This window comes from Myotis brandtii, unplaced genomic scaffold (genome assembly GCF_000412655.1).
Source record: "Myotis brandtii unplaced genomic scaffold, ASM41265v1 scaffold461, whole genome shotgun sequence".
In the NCBI taxonomy this organism is placed as follows: Eukaryota; Metazoa; Chordata; class Mammalia; order Chiroptera; family Vespertilionidae; genus Myotis; species Myotis brandtii.
In genome coordinates this window covers 352491-376694 of record NW_005367626.1, presented here as the reverse complement: position 1 = coordinate 376694, position 24204 = coordinate 352491, and the positions used below count along the sequence as shown (strand labels likewise).

At 46.4% G+C, this 24204-nt stretch overlaps 1 protein-coding gene across 1 annotated transcript in view; it reads right to left on the bottom strand.

Moving 5' to 3' along the window:
• Positions 1-1486: 1486 nt before the first annotated feature.
• SHISA6 (shisa family member 6) overlaps positions 1487-24204 on the bottom strand; it is a gene marked incomplete at its 5' end in the record, with an annotated part of 294035 nt that continues 271317 nt past the window's right edge. Inside the window, 3 exons of the mRNA XM_005875412.2 lie at positions 1487-7490; positions 9625-9777; positions 13587-13643. Coding sequence (XP_005875474.1) covers positions 6997-7490; positions 9625-9777; positions 13587-13643 — 704 coding nt within the window. The remainder of the gene's footprint in view (positions 7491-9624; positions 9778-13586; positions 13644-24204) is intronic.

Below are 24204 nucleotides of genomic sequence, written 5' to 3'. Positions count from 1 at the left end.
CATTACCAAGTACCAATTATGGCCCAGGAGCAGGGACAATGAAGACCAAAGACGACCATGGCTTTGCATATGTGCCAGCAAAACTGTGGAGGCCATTTACCTGATGTGCTATTCCATACATAACCCTATACTATATACTTTATGAATAAATAAAAAAATTTACAATTTTTAATTATAAACTTGTGTTTTCTATCAAAATTACTTCTTGCGTGAATTTTGGGACACCCTATATATGCTTGTAGTGTGTGTGTGCGTGTGTGTGTGTGTGTGTGTGTGTATGTGTGTGTACTTGCTATGAGCCATTATGGGTGAGAGCCACTATGACATAGAAGCAATGCACTGTAATAATGATTGTTAGTAAACAAATGATGTAGTGAGCAAAATGCATTTCAGAATGTGTGGTTATGTGTTATTATGCATTAGAGGAGTAAATAGGCTTATTACTTTGTCCTAGGTAAAGAATACCATTGGCAGGAGTAATAAAAGGATTTTTGAACGTAAGTGCATCACATCCAAACAGAAGGGTTTTAATCACAATGGAGCTGGGCTGTGGTAAGAGAGTCTAACTGGCTGTGGATTCTAGGAGCCATGGAGTCACTAGAGTTGGCCGAGGACATGTCCTATTTGTCAGCACTGCTTGCTGAACCTGAGCCCACCAGTGTCCAGGTGATGCTGAAAACTCAGAAACAGGACAGGAGATGATCTTGGCAGCATCAGTGAACATGTGCCAAAGAAGATAATATAAAAAAACGAGTCCAAAGAAAGAGAACCTGGAGCAAGGCTTCAAATCTAAATCAAGTTTCATGGTATAACTTGATTCACTCTTTTAAATCACATCGATATTTAACCACCTGTACTCTAATCACTCATAGTAACTACAAGAATTATAACTAAAACCAAACTGAGACCTACTGTCCAAGAATAATAGTGCTAGTGTAGATGAGTATGGATACAGAGTTATAACTCCTAATTATGTTTTGAATTGCTATACCTCATCCATTGGCACTTGTTCCATGTCTACCTTCCTATATTCCTTTTGTTCACCATTTACAAAAGCATTATTAAGGCCCAATTTGCATATCATACAATTCACTCATTGTAAGTATACAGTTGAATGATTTTTACTAAATTTTGTACAGTATGGCCGTCATCCTAATCCAACTTTAAACCACTTCTATCACCCTAAAAGTTCCCTCATTTCCACTTGCAGTCAATCCCTGCTTCTGCCCATCTCCAATGATTTTCTACATCCTTTCAGGATTTTTCATTCCATTTATTTATTTATTTAGTCTTTTCCCCCATTACCATTTATCCCCTCTATGTCCTCTTTCACATCCGTCCCCCCAGGCCCCCGCCCCACAATCACCACACTGTTGTCCATGTCTATGAGTTCTCTCTCTCTTTTTTTTTCTTTCTTTTCTTCTTCTTTTTTTTTTTTTGGCTCTGTGTTTGTAAAATTAAGCACATGGATACTTGCAGAGACATGTTATGTTGAAACAGCTTTATTTTTTTAATCCATAAATATATGTTACTGACAAAAGTGGAAAAATCCTTGACTAAATCTTACTAAAGTGATATCTGTTTACAGTACATATAGAATGTGCTTTGACAGGTAAGTAGGACGATGAGATTTGTACAGAGCAGCAGTGACGAGAGCACTGCTCATCACGAAGCTTGCTGATGGGGATGAAGAAACTGCAAGGTACAGACAGAAAGGTACTTCCATCAGTGCTACCATATAATAAACACGGAATCCATAAATTGGGGTAATGCGTAAAAATGTTCATTAATCCCCCCTTAGGAAATTGTGTCCCCAAACTAAAAATATTACAGTAAGAATTGCTTTTTATTAGAGAATTTCAAGAATTCTTTACTACAAAATGTCTAGTTGAGTTACAGAACTAGAGGAATATTTGCCACTATGAAGCACATGAATGAGTCCTCCCATGGAGTGGCACTCGAGGGTCCCAGCGGAGCGGGCAGCAGAGTTGAGCAGGGTTCTCCCTCTCCCTCAGGAAGGACATGAAGGGAACATGTAACGTCATTTCTCTGATGGATGAAGGTTGGTGCGTTTGCTGATTTACAAGATGGGTTTGATGATACTGACTTGGACTCTCAATCTTGCTTCACAAGCTTTCACCGGGAGGACAATGGTGTCCCACGGAGGGGCTAGTGAGGTACTAGGATGCCCAACTCCTAGCAGCCCAGAGGTGATGCTTCCCTTCCTCCAGCTGGAACGAAGCCCAGTGTCCAGACTCAGTCTTCAGGACCCAGGTTCTGGAGGGGGATATGACATCCATTGCCACACAGAGCCTCCGCCGTGAACGCTCCTCTGTGGCTTGGAATGCAGTCCCCACTGATCTCAAATACAAACATCATGCCCTTGTAGGCCAACCTCTGGACCTTTCTCTTCTAGCCCATCCTCTCTTTGAAATCAGAACTCCCTCCCTCCAGCTTTAAGGACCACATCAAAGTGAAAATTTCAAATTCAGAATTTCCCAATGACACAGATACCATAGATGACTTAGGCGTGTCTATATGTGAGGACTTCCATGACACACGGTGGGTAACCTATTGAATGGGTAGGCCCTTACACCTTCAGATATGAGAGCATCCCTAGGTGGCCAAGACCCTGGGCCCACCCAGGTTCCGGTGAGGAGTCTGGTGGCTGTCTAGGGCATCTAAGGTTGTCACCGTGGGGCAGCCTTAATGGGAACCATGCAGCTCAGTTGGGATGGGGGAGGAAGGTGAAGAAAGAAGGTTAATGAAAGCCCTAACATGTAAGAGCTGGATGAAACTTCAGAGTTCATCTAGTCAAAGCCCCTCATTTTACAGGAAACTGAGGCACTGAGCAAGAATAGGGCTTGTCCTCAGTCACACGGCAAGATGGAGACAAAGCCAGGGCAGAAGTGTATCCAAGAGACTCGGCCCCGAGCTTTTTCCTCCTGTAGTATGCTTCCTTCCGAAATCAAATATAGAGCTCAGGAAGACATATCTTTCATACTGACTCTGTCATTAAAATGCTGCATTTATAAAAAATAGCATCTGAACCCTGAAAAATACTTCATTAAAACACAACAAGCTTCCTTGAATATACTTCAGAGCAAAGTTTCCCAGGTTTAGGGAAGATGGTGGATGAATGTATGCGGGAGGTAACATGTCAACGCTTCCCAAAGCCGTGCCTTCTAGGGCCCAGCAGCCCTTTCAGAATACCTGGGGTCAAGTTCACAGTTGCCTGTGGATGGAGTCGGAGGATGGATGGCTGGTGGCAGACAAGGTATCTCTGAAGAAATGGATCTTTTGGTGGCAGGGTTGTTGGAATGGATATTTCCCCACACTTGGGGAGTCATGAGGCCATCCAGAATTTTGGGACAGGGAGATCTGTGACACACAAGCAGGACAGGTGTGAGGTGGAACAGTGGCCAAAAGCCCTCAAGGATATGAACTTTGGCCAGAGTAGGAACCTCTGGGCTAGGGCAGGCTGGGACAGCGGCTTAGGGGGTGGGCCTGGCAGAGATACCTCTGCCAGGGCAGCTTCTCTGGCTTCCCTCCAGAAGACCAGGGTAGGAGCCCTTGGCTACATGCCCTGGGGCATCACCTCCCAGGGGCAGGAGGGGAAGGATAAACCAACGAGGCAAAAAGATCTGAATGTCTCATTCTTTAAATGTTTTCACTGAGAGCTGTAGGTGTTACAACTAGAAAGTATAGCAAGACCAAGGAAAAGAAATTAGGGATGAAGAAAGGTAAGTTAAGGAAGAGGGCAAGGCCAGGGAGATGAGAGGAAGGAAAGACTTAACTAGCATAAAAGACTGAGTGTATGAAAGAGTTTTGGAGTGGGAGAGTGGAAAAAAGGAGAAATTTGAATGAAAAGATTTGGAACTTTCTAGAAGGCAAACCCATCACCCAAGAGACTGGGGAGCCAAGTGAGGGGGTTAACAGAATTCTTGGGAAAGCCTCTGTGACTTAGGAACTCAGGGAGTCAAGAGTTAACTGGAGGAGCAAGACGGGGAAAGTGGGAAGGCATGGGGGATTGTGGGAGCTTCGCTGTTATCGAAGGCCAAGGAACCAGCAAGAATGTTCAGGGCAGGAGAGAACCTGGCAGATCCCAGTCCATTCCAATCAGATCAATGGAGACTCGCACAAAGAACAAAGCAAGCAGAGGAACATTCTGGACTCTGGGCTTCCCTTGCTAGGGGAGGGGGACTTTCATTGTGGGGCAGGGCCTGGTGGGGCAGAAGTCGTGACATCTGGGTTCTAATCCCAGAACCCTTGCTTATCTGCTGCCTGAACTTGTCTAGTAATGTGGCTTTGCTTGTTCTGCAAACTTGGATGGACCAACCAAATGAGTGAGACACTTGTGTGTTCTAATTAAGATGTCATTTTATGGACTGAATTGAAGTAAATCTGTGGACTTCTCTCTTTCTCTTCCCTCCTTTCCTCCCGGACCCCAGCGTGAAGCAGAAGAATCATTGAAAAGAAGTTGGGGCTCAGGTAGGATTTTCTGATCTGACTCACCCCAGAGGTTTTACACTGGATAACGGTAAGGCTGGGATGAGAGACATTTTGGAATCAATCTTTCAAACAACCCCTGAGACAGAAAGACAGGGCCTAGGAGAAATGTCATCCTGAGGCCTGGGGAACTGGTGCCAAGATGCGTCTCACAGGATGAGAGAGATGAGATCAGGTTTCTGGTTTGGAGAGTAGTGTGTATAGACACATGGGGAGGCCTTTCTCACCCACCCATATCCTTTCCCCTCTGCACCAACAGGCAGCCTTCCAGGGACTGGCCCGGGGCTGGATTAGAGGGCAGTGGGTTTAGGGACCAGCTGTGAGAGACACTCCTTTGTTTCTGGGATGGGCCAATTGCTCTATTTAGGGTGATTTCCTCCAGCCTAATCCTCTTAGCCTCCCCTCTGGAACAAACTCTCATAAACCCAGGGGCCAGCCCTTGGGAAGGTTTATGTGTTTGTAGGGGAGGAAAGCAGAGCTATCCCTGTCCTCACAGCCTCACAGGACACTACCCCAGTGGGGGAGCTGAGGGCTGTGTTCACCACCCTGAGCCCTAATACCCTCATGATTATGTGATTATGGGAGCCTTGGGAGGAGACAAGAGCTTTGGAATTCTTGAAATAAGTCAGAGGAATCAGTCAATTGATTTCTCTGTGGTTGTGGACTGGGTTAGACTAGAAAATCCCAGGGCTGACACTGGGGAGCTCTCCTGCCCCATCCCCGCCTCCCTTTTTAAGGGCCGTACATATTACATGCAGAACTGGGGGAATCTAGAATCCCAGTTCAAGGTCATTGTTTCCGGAGTCTGACTGTGGAGAGTCACGTTTTTAGTATCAGACCTTCTCCCAATAGTTTGGAGCTGATTTCTCCAGCCCCAGCCCCAGCCCAGGGAGGTGCCCTGGCCCTGAGAATGGGGGAGCCCCTTCTCTCCCCACTGGCTCTGGTCTTGAGGGAGTGGATGCTGCTTAGCTCACCGTCCAGTCTCCAGGAGGCGGTCACATCCTGCCCTGCCCCATCTGGAGGCAAGGAAGGGGCTGAGATAGGCCGGCAGGAGCTGGCCCCCCAACAGAGCTGAGGGAGTCGATTTGCCTGGGGCCTGTGTCCCCTGCAGGGGAGAGACTGGGGTGCTGCCCAGTTAGCCCCAGACCAATCCCTGGAGTACCATTATTTGCATTTGCTACTGAGCCTCTGTCCCTTTGACCCAGAGGAGGCACTGGTCTGAAGAAGCAGCAGCCAGGAGAGAATGATGGAGCTGCAGGAGGTGGGGGCTGGAAACAGGCAGAGAGCAAATTCCACACCAAGATGGGGTCAGAAGGTGGGCAGTTATGGGGACGGAGGAGTGGATGAGGTCCAGGACTACTACGCACGCCCTCCTTGACGGGGAGGGGGTGCGGGGCTGCCCCTCTTCAGAAGCCGCTGTCTCCATCCTGTCTGACCTGCGTGCTGGGAGACAGGGGGACCCCTGGATGATGGGAACAGCAGCCCCTGAGACCTTGGGCGTCACAGTGGCCTCCCCACCTGCAGCTGTCTGGCCATGGCAGAAGCCTCCAGGGGGCAGTGTAGGGGAGGGGAAGGCAGGCCTGAGTGGTGGGTCATAGTTCAGACCTAGAGGCCTGGAGGAAGTGTGGAGATAATCGGGTTGCTAGGGAGAGTGTCCCAACAGTCCCTGCACCTCCTAGATACCCTCTTCTGAGGGGGCTGGAGCAATGCCCTGGGGAATTCAGGGTGAAACATCTGGGGCTAGGGGAGGGGCAAAGTCCCCCCAGAAGAGGATGACTGACCCTGTGGGTGGGGCAGGCAGCTGGAACTGGGCAGGCTTCCCAACAGTGGGGAGGCAGCAGAAGAAAGGGACTTGGGGGAGTCCCTCATCCAGGGCTTGGGGGAGGGGCAGGGTTCAGGGTGGGGCCTCAGGGGCTCAGCAAAGGAAGGGCCACTCAGTGGGTCCGAGTCCAGCAGGCCGAGGAGATCGGATTGTGCTTATGGACACAGCAGCTCCCTGGCTCCGGAGCGCGCAGGCAGTTTTAGGCACTAGAAGATTCCTGTGGTGCGGTTCTAGGTAAATGAATGAGACCGAGTAGCCTATTCGGTCAGCCACTGATTGCACCCGCTGGCCAGTTCAAACCCAGGCAGCTTCCGCCGGGGTCAGGCCAGGGCCTCCTGGCTGACAGGCCTGCAGCTGAGCCCCAGGAAGGGAGAGAGGACGTGGAACTGGAAGGATTGCTGGGGTTGGGGTGGGGGTGTGACTGGGCTTAGTCCCGCTCCTCACCCCCCGGACTCTCCTGGGAGAGGGAGTGACTGCCCTGATCCCAGGTCTGTGCAGCTGTGCCAGGCCACATGCTGTGCCGGGGAGTATGGCTTTCGGGTGAAGATAGCCCACCCCCACCTCCTGCAGAAGGAACAAGGGACGGGAGCCCAGGGGGCTAGAAGCGCCGCCCCAGGCCCCTCCTGCCCGCCCTGCTCCGCCAGTCGCCGGGCCTGTCCAGGGGGTCACACGGTCACTTCGGTCTTGCTGGCGCTGTAGCAGGTGTGGTGGCCGGGGATGTAGTGCAGCTGCTCCACCGTGTTGTGTCTGCGCGAGGCGAAGGCCTGGCGCTTGGCCGCCGTCTGGCTCTGGCCCAGCGTGGCGTAGGAGTTACTGGAGGCACTGGGATGGGAGTGCATCTTGGTCATGCGGTAGCGGTCCAGCATGGGCGTGGACACGAACACGTCCGTGTGCGAGATGGCCCTGGCCAGGGACTGCTCGGGGAAGGCCGTCCGCTCGGGGGACAGCAGAGGGTCCTGGGAGTGCAGGCGCTCCGTGGACAGCAGCTGCTCGTCCGACAGGATGCGATCATAGGGCATGCGGAACTCGTCGGGCAGGCGCCGCTCCGGGGAGGGCTTCTGCTGGGACATCTGGATGACGTTGACGGGGAGGGTGCCGCGGGCCGCCAGGTCGGGCAGGTGCCGCCTCCTCATGTAATACTCATCAGCCTCTTTGTCGGCTGCAGGACAGACAGAGAGAGAAGTCAGCTGGCAGTTGGAGGGACAAGGTGACACCACGCGGCAGCCAGGACGGAGCTAGGATCCTGCAGCCCAGGCAGATGGGAGCTGTGCCTCTAAGAGTCCCGCGGGCTCTTGTGAACGCTGGATTCCTTCTCCTGAGTCTGGGGCTGGCCAGGAGTCTGCTCCCAGGCAGTGCTGGGCCCTGTGGAGGCCCACCTGAGTGCCCCGGGGTTGGGGGGCTCCTCGAGTCCCAGGGAGTTCATGATAGCACAGAGGACAAGCCCTCGCCCCCAAGTCCTGCTGGGTGCTGCTGCTACCACCCCTATCCTGCAACAGAATGGCTCCTGGTGTTGCTGAAACTCCCAGGGGGCAGCCGGCAGCTGTCCCATGAGGCTCGGAGCCTCTCTCCAAGGGACTGAGTTGCAGAGCCAGACTCCTGCTAGACGCAGTGGTTCTCAACCTTCTGGCCTTTTAAATACAGTTCCTCATGTTGTGACCCAACCATAAAATTATTTTCGTTGCTACTTCAGAGCTGTAATGTTGCTACTGTTATGAATCGTAATGAAAATATCTGATATGCAGGATGGTCTTAGGCGACCCCTGTGAAAGGGTCGTTCGACCGCCAAAGGGGTCACGACCCACAGGTTGAGAACCGCTGTGCTAGAGTAAAGCTGCGCCAACCGCACTTGTGAGAAAGCTAAATTGGTAACTTAGGAACTGAGTAACACTTTCTCTGGAGTAAGAGCCCATGCACAGGAAGCCAACACGTGGGTATCCGGCCCCCACACACCACAGAATCAAGCCTACACACACCCCTCGTGTGCACATCTGAGCAGGCCAGAACAATCTGCACCTCATTCAGATGCTCCGCCCTGGTCTCCAGGCAGGAGGCCCTCCCAGACCCACTGCCTGCTGAACCCTTGAACTTACCCATGATACATACACCTATTTTGCCCCAAATTTTAGGAATGGGGCTTCCCACAGACGGACTTTTCAATCTCTGCAGAATATGGGAATGCTGACTGCTCCTCAGTGTTCCCAGAGGGCAACCAATGGCTAGGTCCTGCCTCCTGAGCCACACATCCTCTCAGCCTAGGCATTCATAAGTCCTCAGGTCATTGAAGATCCCCTCTGCTAGCCATGGAAACTCACCATTCCACCTGATCTGGACTCATGATGGCAGATTAACCCATAGCTTCAAGCAAATACTCAGTCCTGCAGTTGGGTGGTGCTAAAAACAGACTTATGGGGAAGTGGGGGCAGCAGTTCCAAGGGTGGGAAGGTAGGAGGGAAGAGCTCTTCCACCACGTATCTTCTAGTCATTGTAACATCTTAAACCAATCAGGCTGTATCTCATATCCCCATCAATCCCTAGAGCCTTCCAGACTCAAATGCAGACCTGGGATTATTGGATGAACTGGATCAACTGATCAAATGGGATATGTATGTGAGAGTGGGGAGTCTCAGGTTCTCAAGGCAGTGTTGGCTGGATTAGGGAGGCAGGGGTTTAGGGGCCCTTCCACAGCGAGGTCTCTGTGAGGGGACTCAGAGAAAGCTCTGGTGTTGGCCGCCTCTACTCCAAGATCTTGAGGGTGAGAAGGCCCGTGGTTTGAAGATGGTAGGTATGGGGCAAGGCTGGGGAAGGGTTCTCTCCTGCATGCCTTCCGGAGAGATGTGGACCTGAGGATTCTATGGCCTCTGTTCAATCTATAGGGCAGTGATGGCGAACCTTTTGAGCTCGGCATGTCAGCATTTTGAAAAACCCCAACTTAACTCTGGTGCCGTGTCACATATAGAATTTTTTTAATATTTGCAAACATAGTAAAACAAAGATTTGTATTTTTGATATTTATTTTATATATTTAAATGCCATTTAACAAAGAAAAATCAGCCAAAAAAATGAGTTCACGTGTCACCTCTGACACGCGTGTCATAGGTTCGCCATCACTGCTGTAGGGGAAATAGGCTTAGGCCCCAAAGAACAAAAACAAGGAGCTTGTCCATTGTCTTCTTTCATGCTACCCTCACTCTGTTCTTGGGACTCCACACCAGTCCCTCAGGTGTAGGGCAAGAGAGTGAGACCAGGAGGATGACACGAAGGCTCCAGAGACAGACCTGGGATGACCCACTTACTTAGCCTCTTCAGGGAAGAGTACTTGCTGGGGTGGCTCTTCATTGCGGACTCGTAGGATGGGGGCAGGTGAGCCAAGTTCTGGAAGGAGCGGGAGAAGGAGAGGTCGTAGGGCTCAGTGGCTGATGTCAGGATGTTGTTCATTCGTGGCTTCTCTGTAAAAGAAGGGAGGGGTGCATCACATTAGTGAGGACGAAGGCTGGGGAAGGCAGGGTCCAAGCTGTATCTCATATCCCCATCCCACTTTCCTGGCCCCAAGTGCTAGGACACAGATGGTGCTGGTGACTCAGTTTCCCTCAGGCTCAGTTCCAGCTGTCAACAAGCCTGGGTGCAGGTGCTGTTATGTCTGCCACTGGCCATGATGGCAGTTTTCCCTCCCTGAGTGGCAAACTCTTTCTCCTGGTGCACCCCTGGGCTGTCTGATAAAGATGTGAGCCTGATGGACCTGGGGCTACAGGGGCATGGCTGTAAAATTATGTTTGGGCATGAAAGTTCTGTCCTTTCTCTAATAGTTTTAGGCAAACCTAGTTCCCTGGCCCAGAAAAATCTGAGTTTGAAGGAGGAGGAATGACTGGTCTTGTCTACATACCCACAGAACTGGGTGCAAGACCTGGTTCCACTGAGACCCCCAACCCACACTGTCCATGATGTCATTTCACCTCTCACATCGCCACTTCCACCTCGGGCCTCTCCAAGCCCTGTGCCTGATAAGGCACTGTGAGCTACAAAACCATTTCCTCTCCTTCCATTTTCTTCCCTTGAAGCCCCCTTAGCTACCTCTGAGCTGAGGGAGGAAATAAGGAAGTAAAAAATGCTTAGCACATCATTCCCCTTTTCTCCCTCCTTCCCTTGAGATTCCAAAACCTGAAGAGAGAGAAGGGAGTGTTGTTTAGTGCCAGACATGGGTAAAAGAATAGGGGAAGGAATAGAAGAAAAGATGCAAGCGAGATAAGGTGAATGACTGATGAGGTGAATGAGCTGAACTGGGCTCTGGGGGCCAGAGTAGGAATAGCACAGGAATTGGGACGTTGGGATTGGGGAGATGCAGGTGTGGGTGAGGGAAGGGACGTGACAGTGGAGGACAGAAAGGAATGCAGATCTGGGAAAGGAAGACAAATATATCTTGGTGCTGGACTGACTTGAGGCACAGCAAGCAGTCAACAGGTATTCCTGGGGAAACAGTGGTACCATTCCGGAAATGAGACAGGTGAGTGGCTCTCGCATTATCCCCTCCATACACTTTGCTTTGGGACACCAGAGAAGGGGCAGGCTCTAACCCTGAACAAATGTAACAGAGGATTGGGGCTCCCCATGCCTCTTGGCGAAGAGAGTGCTAAACCCTAGAAGACAGTAATTTTGTGAACCATGGGACAAAGAGAAGCACTCCTGAGCTTAGTCCAAAGGCAGCTTCAATACAGGGCATTCCTGGCTTCTCTATCCTGTTCTGCCGTCACTGGTTCCCGCAACTCAGGGGTTGAAAACAGGAAAGCCCAGCTAATGAGCTACTGCTCACACCAGCACATATGCGAGGGGGTGGGGGATGCTCTGAGAGATCAGAACATGCTGTACAGAAAGAGCCTCCCTGGCATGGATTGGGATAGATGCCAGGACATGGAGTGGGCAGGAAGCTGAGAGCACTGCTTGTGGAGCTGGGGACAGCCACCTGCCCCTTCGCTCTGGTTTCTTCACTTTGGCCATGCAGGAGAAGAACGAACTTCCCTGTTGGCATTATCCTCCCACTGAGGGCACCATTCAGCTCGCCCACTTCCAAGTGCAACCTTTCTGGGTGCTCTTATCTGGCTCTGTTCTCCAAGACAAGCCACTGCGGACAGGCCAGGTCTTCCTTGCCTTCTGCCTCCACATGATTGCCCTTGCCTCTTGCTTCTGCTTTCTCTCTGATTGCAATGCCCTTCCTTACTCTTTCTCTAGTCAAATTTCCCTTCACTCAAGACCCTTCGATATGATAATGTCACATTTGTTCAGCCCACAGTGATTTCTAGTCTTCAAGGACCTATGGCTCTTCTGGTCAATGCCATCCACTATATGTCTACGTGATCTCTAATCATTTTACTTGAGTGATCTTCATCTCCAAAGACCGTGGTCTCCTTGACTGCAGAGTTCTTGCTTTCCAATTTTCCTGATGTCTTCATAGTGTTTGGCTCAAGATAATGATCCAATTAATTTTTTTTGGTTAATCAAGTGGACACAGGTCGCCTCCTTTCTTAATAGTTGCTCTGCCAGCTCCTGGGAAAAGCATAAGAGTAGAGAGAAAACTCTGCCTCCACTAGGTTGTGAGCTGCTCAAGGGCAGGGACCAGGTCTCATTAACCTCATCTCCTGATACCAGGCAGAAAAAGAAAGTAGGAGGATGGGGAAGAAAAAAATATTTCTCCTGTTGTGATTAGGAGGCTGTGCTTGTGTTGGCTCCTTCTGGGGAAAACCAGCGCATGGCGGTTCTTTCAGGATGTCACTGAGATATGAGGCATTCTCCGCTCGCCCTTCCTGGCTTCTCTTCCTGCTGCTGCTTCATCACCAGGGGCATCCCCCGGGCTCTCTGTTCTGCCTTCTGCTTTTCTCTGTCAGCCTGCTCGCACAGATTGCTCCCACTCCCAAGGCTTCTGTTACTGCTTCCAAAGCATAACTTACATCTTCAGCTGTAACCTCCCTCCAGACTTGTACGCATTTCTAACTGCTTCTTGAATGATTTTTTTTTTTTGCACATCCTATGATCATATCCAGCTCTAAATGTCCAGATCCGAACTCACCATCCTAGCTCCATCTCCTGGACCCACTGGCTGCTTTCCTTATTCCTTACATTGTATTAATAAGACCCCCCCATTCTTCTAATTAACCATAGCTCATTCATAATTGACTCCTATCAGCCATATTGGTTAGTAATTAAATTTTCCCGATTCTTTCTCCAAAATGTCTCTATTGCCACTCCCAACATCACCATGCCTAGAAATGGTGATGAATGAGAAATGGTATCAACTTTTAACTGATCTCTTCAATTTCTCCCAGTTCTAATTTTTTCTAGATGCCCCTCCCCCCCCCAACCTGAAACATCTTATTAAACTGTTGCTTTCATCATCACATATTTACACTAGGAGCCTTGCACTGGAGGGGACATGAAAATAACCCACTCAGTCCTCCTCTGTAGTACCCCTCCGTCTCAACGCCGAAGCAGAGCACACTCAGATGTGAGAGAGGTACGTCTCCGCCAGGTAAGCTGTAGAATGTATTCTTGTTTTGAGTTTCTCTCTCACTACAATTCAATGGTGTTTTCACATTCTTTCAAGCAAAGAGAGGAGAATGACTGGTAGTTCACCATTTACATGGCTGTCTGATGTTCCATCAAGTTCTGAGCAGGTACCCAAAATAGTTTTGCTCTGCAGTTCCAACTGTGAAGTTGTGAATTGGCGGCAGGATGTTAGCACCTAAGGGGGAAACGTGGTTTGCTACCCTTGCACACTATGCCGATTCTCCTGTGCTCCCCAACTTTCAGCTTCTTCCCCTGCCAAGAGGCTGAACCTCAAACAACCCAGTTTGGTTTTGAGTTTCATCAAATCTTGATTAGTTTGGAAGGATCAATATAGTTTAACGAGTCCCCTGTCATTTAATATGGTACCACAGGTAGCCTTGGGCGAAGGAGCGTGTTCACTCCTTGCTGTGGATATATGGAATTGATGACTGCAAGTGAAAATGGGTTGAGAAAGGGTATCGCTTTTTCTCGTTCATGATGGAAGATCACTCTGATATCAGAGACAGAGCACTGAGGGAACAATGATCTAGAAGTGAGAGTGAGGCACTGTGGCCCTGGAGGAAGGTGGACCCCTGACTCCTGACACCTCCTTAGCTTCAAGGAGTCAGTGACTGAATGTCGGACGCCCTGGTGGGCGTCAGCAATGAGGATGGAGCCACTTGGAATGAGGATGGAATGCAGGGGACTCTCAGCCATCTCTCACCATGTGCAGGGGTCTGGGTAGCACTGCTTAAAATCGGATGGTTATACTGATGATCACCTGAAAGTCATAGAAAAGAACATTTTAAAGAAGAGTTCATGCATTGCATTGTCTCTCCAACACAGCAGCTCTTCCCTTGGCCTGCGATGTGCTTCTCTGAGTCAAATGAAGCACGTCTTAACGGTGCAGGACTTTTGAAGTCATAGAAATGTGAAGAGCAGGGGACAGAGTATTAGGCTCAAAGAACCTTCCTCTGCTGTTTCTGTCTCTCTCCTTCTGCATCAGGGCTTCCTCTGTCACCATGGTGACCCACCCACAGCTGTGGATCTGGCTGACCAGCGATGGAGGCTTTGCTGGGGAGAGTGCGGGTGGGGAGACTATACGGTGGAGAACTGGGCTGGGGAAGTAGGTCCTTCTTTGAGGAGGGGTTGTTAGGGTGTAGTTAGCCAGGAAGAGGATGCTCTAATTTAAGGTGCTTACACCGTATGAGGTTTTGGTTTGTCCCAAGTCTTTTTGTTGTTGTTGTTAATCCTCACTGGAGGACTGCTGTTTTTTGTTTTTGTTCTTGTGTTGCTGTTTTTTTTAGAGAGAGAGTGGAAGGGAGGTAAGGAGGGGGGAGAGAGAGAAACTTCCATGTGAGAGGGACACATTGATTGGTTGCCTCCCACAAGTACCCCAACCTGGGCTGGGGATCAAACCTGCAACCCAGGTATGTGCCTTTGACCAGGAATCAACCCTGACCCTTCAGTGATGCTCTAACCACTGAGAAGCACCAGCCAGGGCTGTCCCAAATCTTTATCCACAGGTGTCTGGCTACATCCTGAGATATGGCAAGGTGACGTGAAGTGTCCACTGTCTGGCATTGGTAGTCTTGGGGTCTAGATTGTGTCATACCTATAAATGACACAGCCTGATATTTAAAAACACTTATTTTGCCCTGGCAGGTGTGGCTCAGTTGATTGGAGCATTGTCCTGTATACCAAAAGGTCACAGGTTCAATTCCCATTCAGAGCACATACTTAGGTTGTGGATTTGATCCCTGGTCCAGGAGGCAATGAATCGATGTGTCTCTCTTCTCTCTCTCTCTCTCTCTCTCTCTCTCTCCTGTTCCCTCTCTCTACAATCAATAAGCTTGTCCTCAGGTGATAATTAAAAAAGAAATAATAATAAAATAAAAAACATTTATTTTAATTAATAATGCAAAATCCACATGGATTAAACAAACTACAACATGAATAGAGTTACAGTTGCCAAAGCACAGAATTCAAGAGCTTTTAAAACTGAGTGAAGGTTTGGCTTATCACTAAAGCACACATTGACACTGTAGTATTGCTTAAATTCAACGTTGCATTTTTATTTTTCAAAGGTACATTCATCTAATTTCAGTGAAAGCCGGGGGAGAAGAGGCATGAGGTCTCTGCTTTAATTTATCTAAACCACGGATCACAGCTCTGCCATCGTCTTAGGGCTACATCTGTGTACACCTCCTTATGTCTTATAATTGAAACCATCTTTCCTATCCTGGGCATTGTGTCCTCTGGCTCCTCATCCTCCAGCTCCTTCACTAGATCCCCTTTCCTCTTCGCTTCTCTACGTGCCAGTGCTCCACAGGCTCAGGTGTCTTCATGAAGAATGAGGCTCTACCTTCTCAACGCTACCCCTCCAGCTGGAGGCCCATCTGGTCTGCGGGGCTAGAGTTTAAACTGCTTATGGACAGCCCATTGAAGTTTATGCCCTTAGCCTGAGCTATTAAAACCCAAAGTGAGCTCATCATTTTTTTTGTGCAATGTTCAAACATCTGTCTGTCTATAGTACTAATGTTCCCTGGGCATGTATTGTGAAACTTCGGTTGTCATTCCCCATTTCTCTCCCTTCATCCTCCATATCCAACAAGTCCCCAAATCCTGTCCGTATAGCCATCTCCTAAATCCAGGCCCACAATATATCTTTTTGTTCAGGTTTCATTTAGCTCTAATCTCTGGCCATTTCTAAGACAAATCATCTTGTGTACCAGACAAAATTTTCCATACCAACAAAACCATTACATCATCCCATTGGTTCAGAACACTCTTGAAATAGCCATGGACACTATCCAATGGGGTGTGCATTTGGGAAGTAAGCCAGAGTTCCTCACATGAAGATATTCTCCTTTCCTAAGACAGAATATTAAGTATATCCAGGGAAAACATTTGCCAAAGGTTAAATCAATTCTGTACTGCATCTGGATTTAAGCAAGGACAGAGAATCCAGGAAGGGGGATAAAGGATAGATATTTTCTGCCTAGCCTCCTGAGGCAAGGTGAAAACCAGTTTCATTGTCCTTTTGTTGTTTGTTTGTTTGTTTTTAAGCAATATAGCAGCATCAAAGAGGCCCCGGCAAGAAATGAGAGGACCCAGGTGGAATGGTGGAGTGCCAGTTAGAGAGAAACACTTCTCACATTCCATTAATAGAGTCAAAACTGCCACAGTGACATTTTATTGTATTTTCTTTTCTTTTCCTCTCCCTGTAAATCACTATATGTATGTTTGTTTTCTCTCACCCCTCCCCTGTTTCCCTCGCCCTGTCTCTCTCAATATTGCTGTGAATAACCTGTAGCATTTTTCTTTTTGAGAAGAGTGAGAATTAGATTACAGCTCTTAAACTGTAGAAAAATATGGTGATTTGATCTTCACACTTGTGCAAAGTAGCAAACATGTGAGGTTTTTCATTGCAGCATGTTTGTAGCAGCAAAAGGAAGGAAATAACCTAAATGTTTATACATATATGTACATACACACAGATAAATATGTATGGTTTCCACATATGTATGAATGCTATATGTGCTATTTTAACCTGTTGCCTTTATACTTAGTGGACAGCATATCTTGAATATACTTTCATGTTTTGAAATGTTCTTCAAAATATTTTATGTGGTTTTACACTAGTCCTTTCTGTAGAACAGCCTACTTTATATTTCCATATATAAGTGTAATATGTTTATTTAATATATAGACTTAAGAATTCCCCTATTACTGTGTATTTAGGTTGTTTAAAAGTTTAATAATGGTACATCAAATAGCCGTGAACATAAATCTTAGGCCATGTCCTATTTTCTTAAATGAATAGCTAAAAGCAGCATTTCTAGGTGAACACACTGCCAGTTGCCTGGCAATGTGATGAAGTGGACTGACAGATTTCCTCATGTTGAACCACTCATCGGTTCCTGGGCAATACCTTACTTGATTTTGTGTCATATTCTTTCACTACAACACTAGATACTATTTGTTTGTATATATGTAATTTCTATAGATTCAGAAAATTTGTATTTTTGTGCTAACATGTAAGCTTTTTATATCAAGATAATGATTTTGTAAAGTCAAATGTATATTGTTCCACCTTTCTGTATGCCTTGAAACTATTAATATCACATATGAAATAGTTATTCTTTGGAAGCCTGAAAGAATGAAAAATAAAAATGCCTGGTGTCTTGGGAAGTCCTAGTGGCCTTGTGTAGGGTTGGCTTGTTATTTTGTTGACTGCACAACAACTTGGGGAGATAGATATTACCATTCAGAGTTAGGGACACTAAGGTTTGGAGAGGGGCAATAATTTTCCCAATAGGTGATGCTGGGGTGCAAACCCAGGCAGGGTGGCGCCAGAGCCCACAGCCCTACCCATCATGCAGACTGCCTCACATGCTTGGCAACTTTTTCCTCGCATATCGATTCATTCATGTTTTTTGCTTGTAAATTAAATCCATAATTTCCGTTTTTCTTAAATAAATCCATTGGACATTTTAAACTTTACTATTAGCTTAAGACTGAACATCCCCTCAAAAAACTATGCATGTGAAATTATACCCCTTTTCTTATTCTTAATTTTCTGTGTTAATGTTTTGTTGATCAGCAATTTATTTGTATTACTAGAGGCCCAATGCACAAAATTCATGCAAGGGGCTCAGCCCTCGCAGCCCCAGCTGCCTCACCGCCCCTCAGCCCCACCCACTGGTCATTCTGGAAGGTTGTTCCAGAAGGTTGTTCCCCTGTCTGGTCTCATTAGCATATTAGCTTTTCATTATATAGGGTTATTCTTTTTCAAAGAACTACCTCTTATACATGCAGATTTATTTATTTTTTCTTTTTGTCTTCAAATCCTCACTTTGTGCTTTTGAACTTGCTCGTTCCTGCCTCGTAATTTTCTTTGGTTCATTATTGTTTCCTAATTCCTGGGCCTGAATCTTTAGTCCATTTTCGGGGCCCTTTTCTGGTAATATAAGGCGGTTAACTGGAAACCTGTCTCCAGCCCTATCCCCTGAGCATCGATACAGAATGTTCTGATTGTTGCTGTTCCTGAATGAGCTGTAATTGCAGCCTTGCTTTTCTCTCTGACCCGGAGTTCTTGAATAGAGTGTTGTTAAATTTCAAAGTGTTTGGATTTGCTGGTTTGAACTTTTGCCATTAATTTTCTGTTTTATTGCACTGTGGTCAGAAAACAGAGCCTGTTCAATTTCTGCTTTTTGGAATTTATTGAGATTTCCTTTATGGGCTAATATATGATCTATTTTTGTAAATGTTTCCTGAGTACGTAGAGAAAAGGTATATTTTCTTTTTGTAGAGTACAAAGATGACATATATTTATTAAATCAGACACATGAAATACATTATGCAGTTCCTCTCTATCCTAATTCATTCTTCGCCTACTTAATCTGTCAGAGGGGAAGGGAGGTGTGCTAAGGTCTCCTGCCACTGCTGCGTACCTGTCATTTCCTCTTTATACTTGGTATAGAATTGGTTTAGGTATTTCATAGCTACATCATTCCCCACAAAAAGGCTCGTGATGCTACGTCTTCTTTGGGGCTTGCTCCTTTTATCCACATGAAGCAACCCTTTCTGTCCTATTTAATGCCCACTTTACATCCTCCCAATCTGTTATTTATCTTACCAACCCCCCCTTCTCTTTATTTGCTTTTGCCTGATAAACTTTGCCCATCCTTTGACATCTAACCTTTCTGTGGCATGTTGTTTTATGCGCGTAGCCTTTGCAATATTTAAAGAAAATTGACCTGTGTACTTTGGCACTTTCTGGGTTGCTCTGATGTTATAAGTGAATCCTTCTGCTCAGAGAACTGCCTTCCCTTCTATCATGGCGTCCCCATCTCCCTGTCACAGTTGTATATGACAAGACCCTGTTCTCTCCACACAGCCCAAACTCTAGGTCAGTGATGGCGAACCTTTTGAGCTCAGCGTGTCAGCATTTTGAAAAACCCTAACTTAACTCAGATGCCGTGTCACATATAGACATTTTTTGATATTTGCAGCCATAGTAAAACAAAGATTTATATTTTTGATATTTATTTTATATATTTAAATGCCATTTAACAAAGAAAAATCAACCAAAAAAATGAGCTCACGTGTCACCTCTGACACGCGTGTCATAGGTTCGCCATCACTGCTCTAGGTCATGGTTGATCTGGCCAGGTGTGAGTACCTGGACCAATTAGAGCTCCTTCTCCAGGAATTAGGAATCATTATAAGAGATAAATCTGGTTTCTCTGCATGGCTGGAGCTATGTACACTAGTTAACTCGGGGCGGTCTTATAGATTTGGAAGAGAGAAAGCAGGTCTTTGGAGATTGGCACATTATATTTTATAATAACAGTCACAGTTGTATCTCTAATCCCATGTGCTCTCCTGGAACTTTGCTATCCCCAAACTAGATAGAGAGTTATCTCCCTCTCCTTTAAATTGAAGGCCCTTGTGACTGTCTCAGTGAGCAGAATGCCGCGGAAGTCACACTGCATGACTGCCAAGCTAAAGTTGCAAAAGGTGATGGGCTTTCACCTGGCTCTCTCTCAGCACACTCCACCTTGGATCCCTGCCACCTGGCTGTAAGGCCCTCCAGGCCACGGGCAAAGCTACATGTGAGAGCTGGCGGCTCCAGCTGATGTCTCCATCGACAACCGACATCAACTGGCAGATGAGAGTGAGCAAGAATTCAGAGGACTCCAGCCCCCAGCCTCTGGCTGCCCGAATGGAAACCAGTGGAGCAGAGACAAGCCGAGCCCACTGAGCCCTACCCAAATGCAGACACAAAAGCAAAATAAATGTTGCCTTTACTGCATTGCTTTCTCAAATTAAAATTTTTACTCTGAGATAATTGTAGATTCACATGCATCTATAAGAAAGAACACAGATATCTGTGTACTCTTTAGCCAGTTTTCCCAGGGGTAAGTAACATTTTGCAAAATCAGAATATCGACTTTGAGACAGTCAAGATACCAAACATTTCCATGTGAGGAGGATTCCTCCTGTTGCCTGTTTACAGCCACACCCGCTTCCTTTCTGCATCACCCCTCGTTAACCCCTGGCAACCTGCCTGGCATTTCTATGATTTTGTCATTTCAAGAATGTTACATAAGTGGAAGGACACACTATGTAATCTTTAGGTTTGCATGGAGATTTATTGAGCATGGTACTCTGGAACTTCATCCAGGTTGTTGTACGTATCAATAGTTTGCTCCTTTTTTTTGCCAAGTAGTCAATACTCCTTGGTACGAATGTACCACTGTCTGTTTAAATAACTGTCTGCTGAAGAACATTTGGGTTGTTTTCAGTTCTGCAGTGTTAGGAGTAGAGCTGCTATAAACATTCACATGCAGGTTATGTCAACATAAGTCTTCATTTGTCTGGGATAAATGCCTGGGAGTGCAATTGCTGGGTTATATGGTAGTTCCATGTCTAATTTTTAAAAGAATGTGCCAAACTGTTTTCCAGAGTGGCTGTACCACTTTACATTCTCAGCAGCAATGAATGAATGGCCCATTTTCTCCACATCCTTGCCAGCATTTGGTGTTACCACTATTTTTTATCTTAGCCATTTTTAGTCATGATAGTTATGTAGTGCTATTTCATTGTAGCTTGCTACATATATAATTGATTTCAGAGAGGAAGGGAGAGGGAGAGAGAGATGAAATATCAATGTTGAGAGAGAATCATTGATAGGCTGCCTCCTACACACCCCACACAGGGGATCGAGTCTGCAACCCCGGCATGTGCCCTGACTGGGAATCAAACCACCTGGTTCATAGGTCAACACTCAACCACTGGGTCACACTGTCTGGGCTCATTGTAGCTTTAATTTGCATTTCCCTAATGGCTAATAATGCTAAACATCTTTTCATGTGCTCATTTTTTCATCTGTAAATCTTCAGTGCAGTGTCTCTTGATTACTTTTGCCCACTTTTTCATCAGAGTGTTTGCATTTTTCCTGTTAAATTTTGAGAGTTCTTATATCCTAGATAATAGTTATTTGTAGGCTATGTAGTTTGTCAATATTTTCTTCCAGTCTGTAGCTTGTCCTATCATCCTTTTAATTGTTTTAAGTGTTGCAAGGATGTTGATAGGAATTGTGTTAAATCTGTATATTATTTTGGGAGAATTGACATGTTTACTCTGTTGAGTGTTTCAATCCATGAGTATGGTATGTCTATTTATATTGTACCATTTTTAATTTCTTTGACAATAATTACATGTGAAGACTACCTAGTGGTCACATCAAATCATCCACTTAAGGATACTTCTAGAACAGTGTTTCCAAAACTAGCTCCAGGAAATATTGTGATTCCTTGGAAGTGCCTCAAGGGCCACTGTTTAGGAAATGAAGTCTAATGAGTGGTGATTTAGCACTGTCCCCCCAACTTTACCTCACCCAGAGCAGCTTGGTTTTCATCTATCTTCTACATTGGGCTTCTACCTAAGATTTCACTTGAGGAAAGAATTCCAGTGCTTATACATTTAAAAATCTACTGATCAAATTCAGCTACCTCATTTTGTATATGAAAAAAGAGGCCCAGAGAAATGAAGTGACCAGACTAAGATCACAGAGTTGGAGACGGAGAAAGGACTAGGTCTTAGGTTGTATCTTCTCGCGATGCATCATTGTCTGAAAGCTTGCCTGCTATTTACACAACCTCTCTGTGTTTTCCAGCAGAGGTTCCAAGGAGCTGGGCATTTTCTCGTGGCTTTGCCCCACTTTGCTGGCTGCATTTGGCTCTCAGTGTATATCTGACTTCCTTGAAATACTTACTCTGAATTCTGGGGATGTGGGGAGAATGGAGGGTGGTTCTGGGTCAAGTAAGCTTTGGATTCTACATATGCTGCCCTTCTTCTTGGATACTCATCATGCATAGTAAAGGCTCTGAGAAGTCTAACCATAGATAACCCATTGTATTAGTTATGTGATTGTAAGGTGTATTTTTTGTTTGTTTGTTTTTGTTTTTCACCTACCACAGTCAGGATACAAACGGGAAACAGATACACATCCAATTGGGTGTTTTAGGGAGATTTTAATAAAGTGACTATTTTCAAAGATATAGACAGGATGCAGGGAACCGTAATGGATCATGCAGTGCCCTGGGACTAGTAAGATGGCTGGCTTTATCCAAACTGGGCCTGAGAGGTGAAAGAAGTGGCTTCTGGAACCCAAAGAGGGGGAAGCTGTGCTGACAGGACCCCTGATCTCTGGTTGAGGGACACGGCCAGAACTCCATGAATGTATTGGGAGGTAGCCGGGGAAATAAGTATATCCCAACTTCACTTCCCTCCATCCCTTTGAGCTCTTCCCAGGATTCCCCCAAACCCAATTAACATCCATAGAACATGAGAGCCCAAAGAGGCAACCCATAAAGCTTAGCATCCAGGAAACTGAGTTAAGGTGGAGGATAGATATGGAGGGTCAAATGGAAAAACTGTCCAGTCCAGTTTTTATTAACCCTCTCTGACAAATGCTACTCTAGTACATTCTAAGATGGTCTAAGGGGGTTTGAGCAGATGGTGTTCTGGGTAATGAATGGAGTTTGGGGTGTGTGGCCAGTTAGGTGTTAATGCAGAAGGGAGAAAAGCAGAATTGGAGATGTCCAAAGAACAGGGAAGTTAACCATTCAATGACTTTGCCTGGAGTTTCTGTCTGCGGTGATGTGTGTATGTTCTGTTAGATTTACCATCCTGTCTCTCTCCGGACTTATCAATGGATCACATCTCCACTCGCTCAATGACCAGTCTCCTCTCTCCCTCTCTCTTCAGGCAGTCCTGGGCCTTGGCACAGTGCCCAGTCGGGGTCTTCAGTGTCCTGATGGATTGGGCTGGATAGCATAACTATTAATTAGTGCTCAGGACTCATCGATCGATATGCTGACAAGACTATAAAGTGACAAAACAATCTCCACCTGAGCTCCAAGGCTGTTTGAAGGAAGCAGAGAAGCAAGGTGGGGCCCTCTGCCCTCTGAGAGCTTGTGGACCACCAGTGGCTAGCAGGTCTCTTAGAATCAGAATCCGCCCCAACCCCCACCTCTGCAGCCTTGAAGCTGCTGGAGCCCACAATGAGTTTCCTCACGTTGGTGTCTAATTTAACTGCAAAGGGAAATGGCTAGTTTTCTCTGCAGAGCAAAGAAACTGTGTACATAGATAGAGATTTAGATGTAGCTATAAGTATGTATATGCATGCATTTGTGTGTGTGTGTGTGTGTGTGTGTGTGTGTGTGTGTGTGTGTAATAGGGAGAAGGTGAAAGAGAAGAGTGATTTGGATTGGACATTCCTGGTGATAATTCACTAAGAGATGTAGCAAAAGCAATTTCTGCTTAGTGAGTCATCGGAAGGTTGTGGGGTACAAATAATACCCAAAGACATACACAATGACTTGATCAATGGGATCCTGAGCGTACAAAACACAGAGGTAATATGCATATTGGCTACAGATTCTCAAGCCTTAGTCCTTATCACACACTCTGGAATTGCTATGATAACATTCTAATTTCTACTCTGCCTCTGGTGTCTTCCTCTTTGGGTCCACCTTGCACACTCCTGCTAGATTAGTCTTTTTTTTTCTTTATTGATTAAGGTATTACATATGTGGCCTTATCCCCCCATTGCTCCCCCACCCCACTCCTGTTCATGCCCTCACCGCCCCCTGGTGTCTGTGTCCATTGGTTATGCTTATATGCATGCATACAAATCCTTTGGTTGATCTCTCCCTCTTACCCCCTCACTCCCCTACCTTCAACATAAACTGATGAACAAAAACAGATCTAGAGATAGATTAGTCTTTTTAAAATGCTAATTTCATCCTGGCATTTAGCCTGAAAATATTATAAACTACCAATAGGTTAAAGCTTAGATGCCTAAGGCCAAAGACTTTTGAACTGAGGCACTCATAAAAAAAACTCTGGGCCCCTCACCCATCCCATGAGTTTGGATTTAGGTGAACTGAGACAGGCCCCAGGTGATTCTTCTGCAGCTGGAATCTGGACCACACTTTGAAAAATGCAGAGGTCACTGAATTTTCAAAGCTGCCCATGGTCTAGTCCCATTTAATCTCAACCAACACATCAGAGTCATATGGACTGGTTTTCCCTCTGCTATTCCCAACCACCATCACCACCTCGGTGCTTTGCTCAGGAACATTTCCCACCGAACTTGCTCTTCTCCTCTTTACTTACCCCAAACCCTCCCAATCCTTGAAGATAAAATTCCAGTTCCATCTCCATAAAGTCATCCTCAGGCCCTCCAATGCGCAATGATGCTCCCTGCCCTTCTGATAATTGGAGCATTTATTAAAAACCATTTGCTTTTGGTGCTTAATCAATTA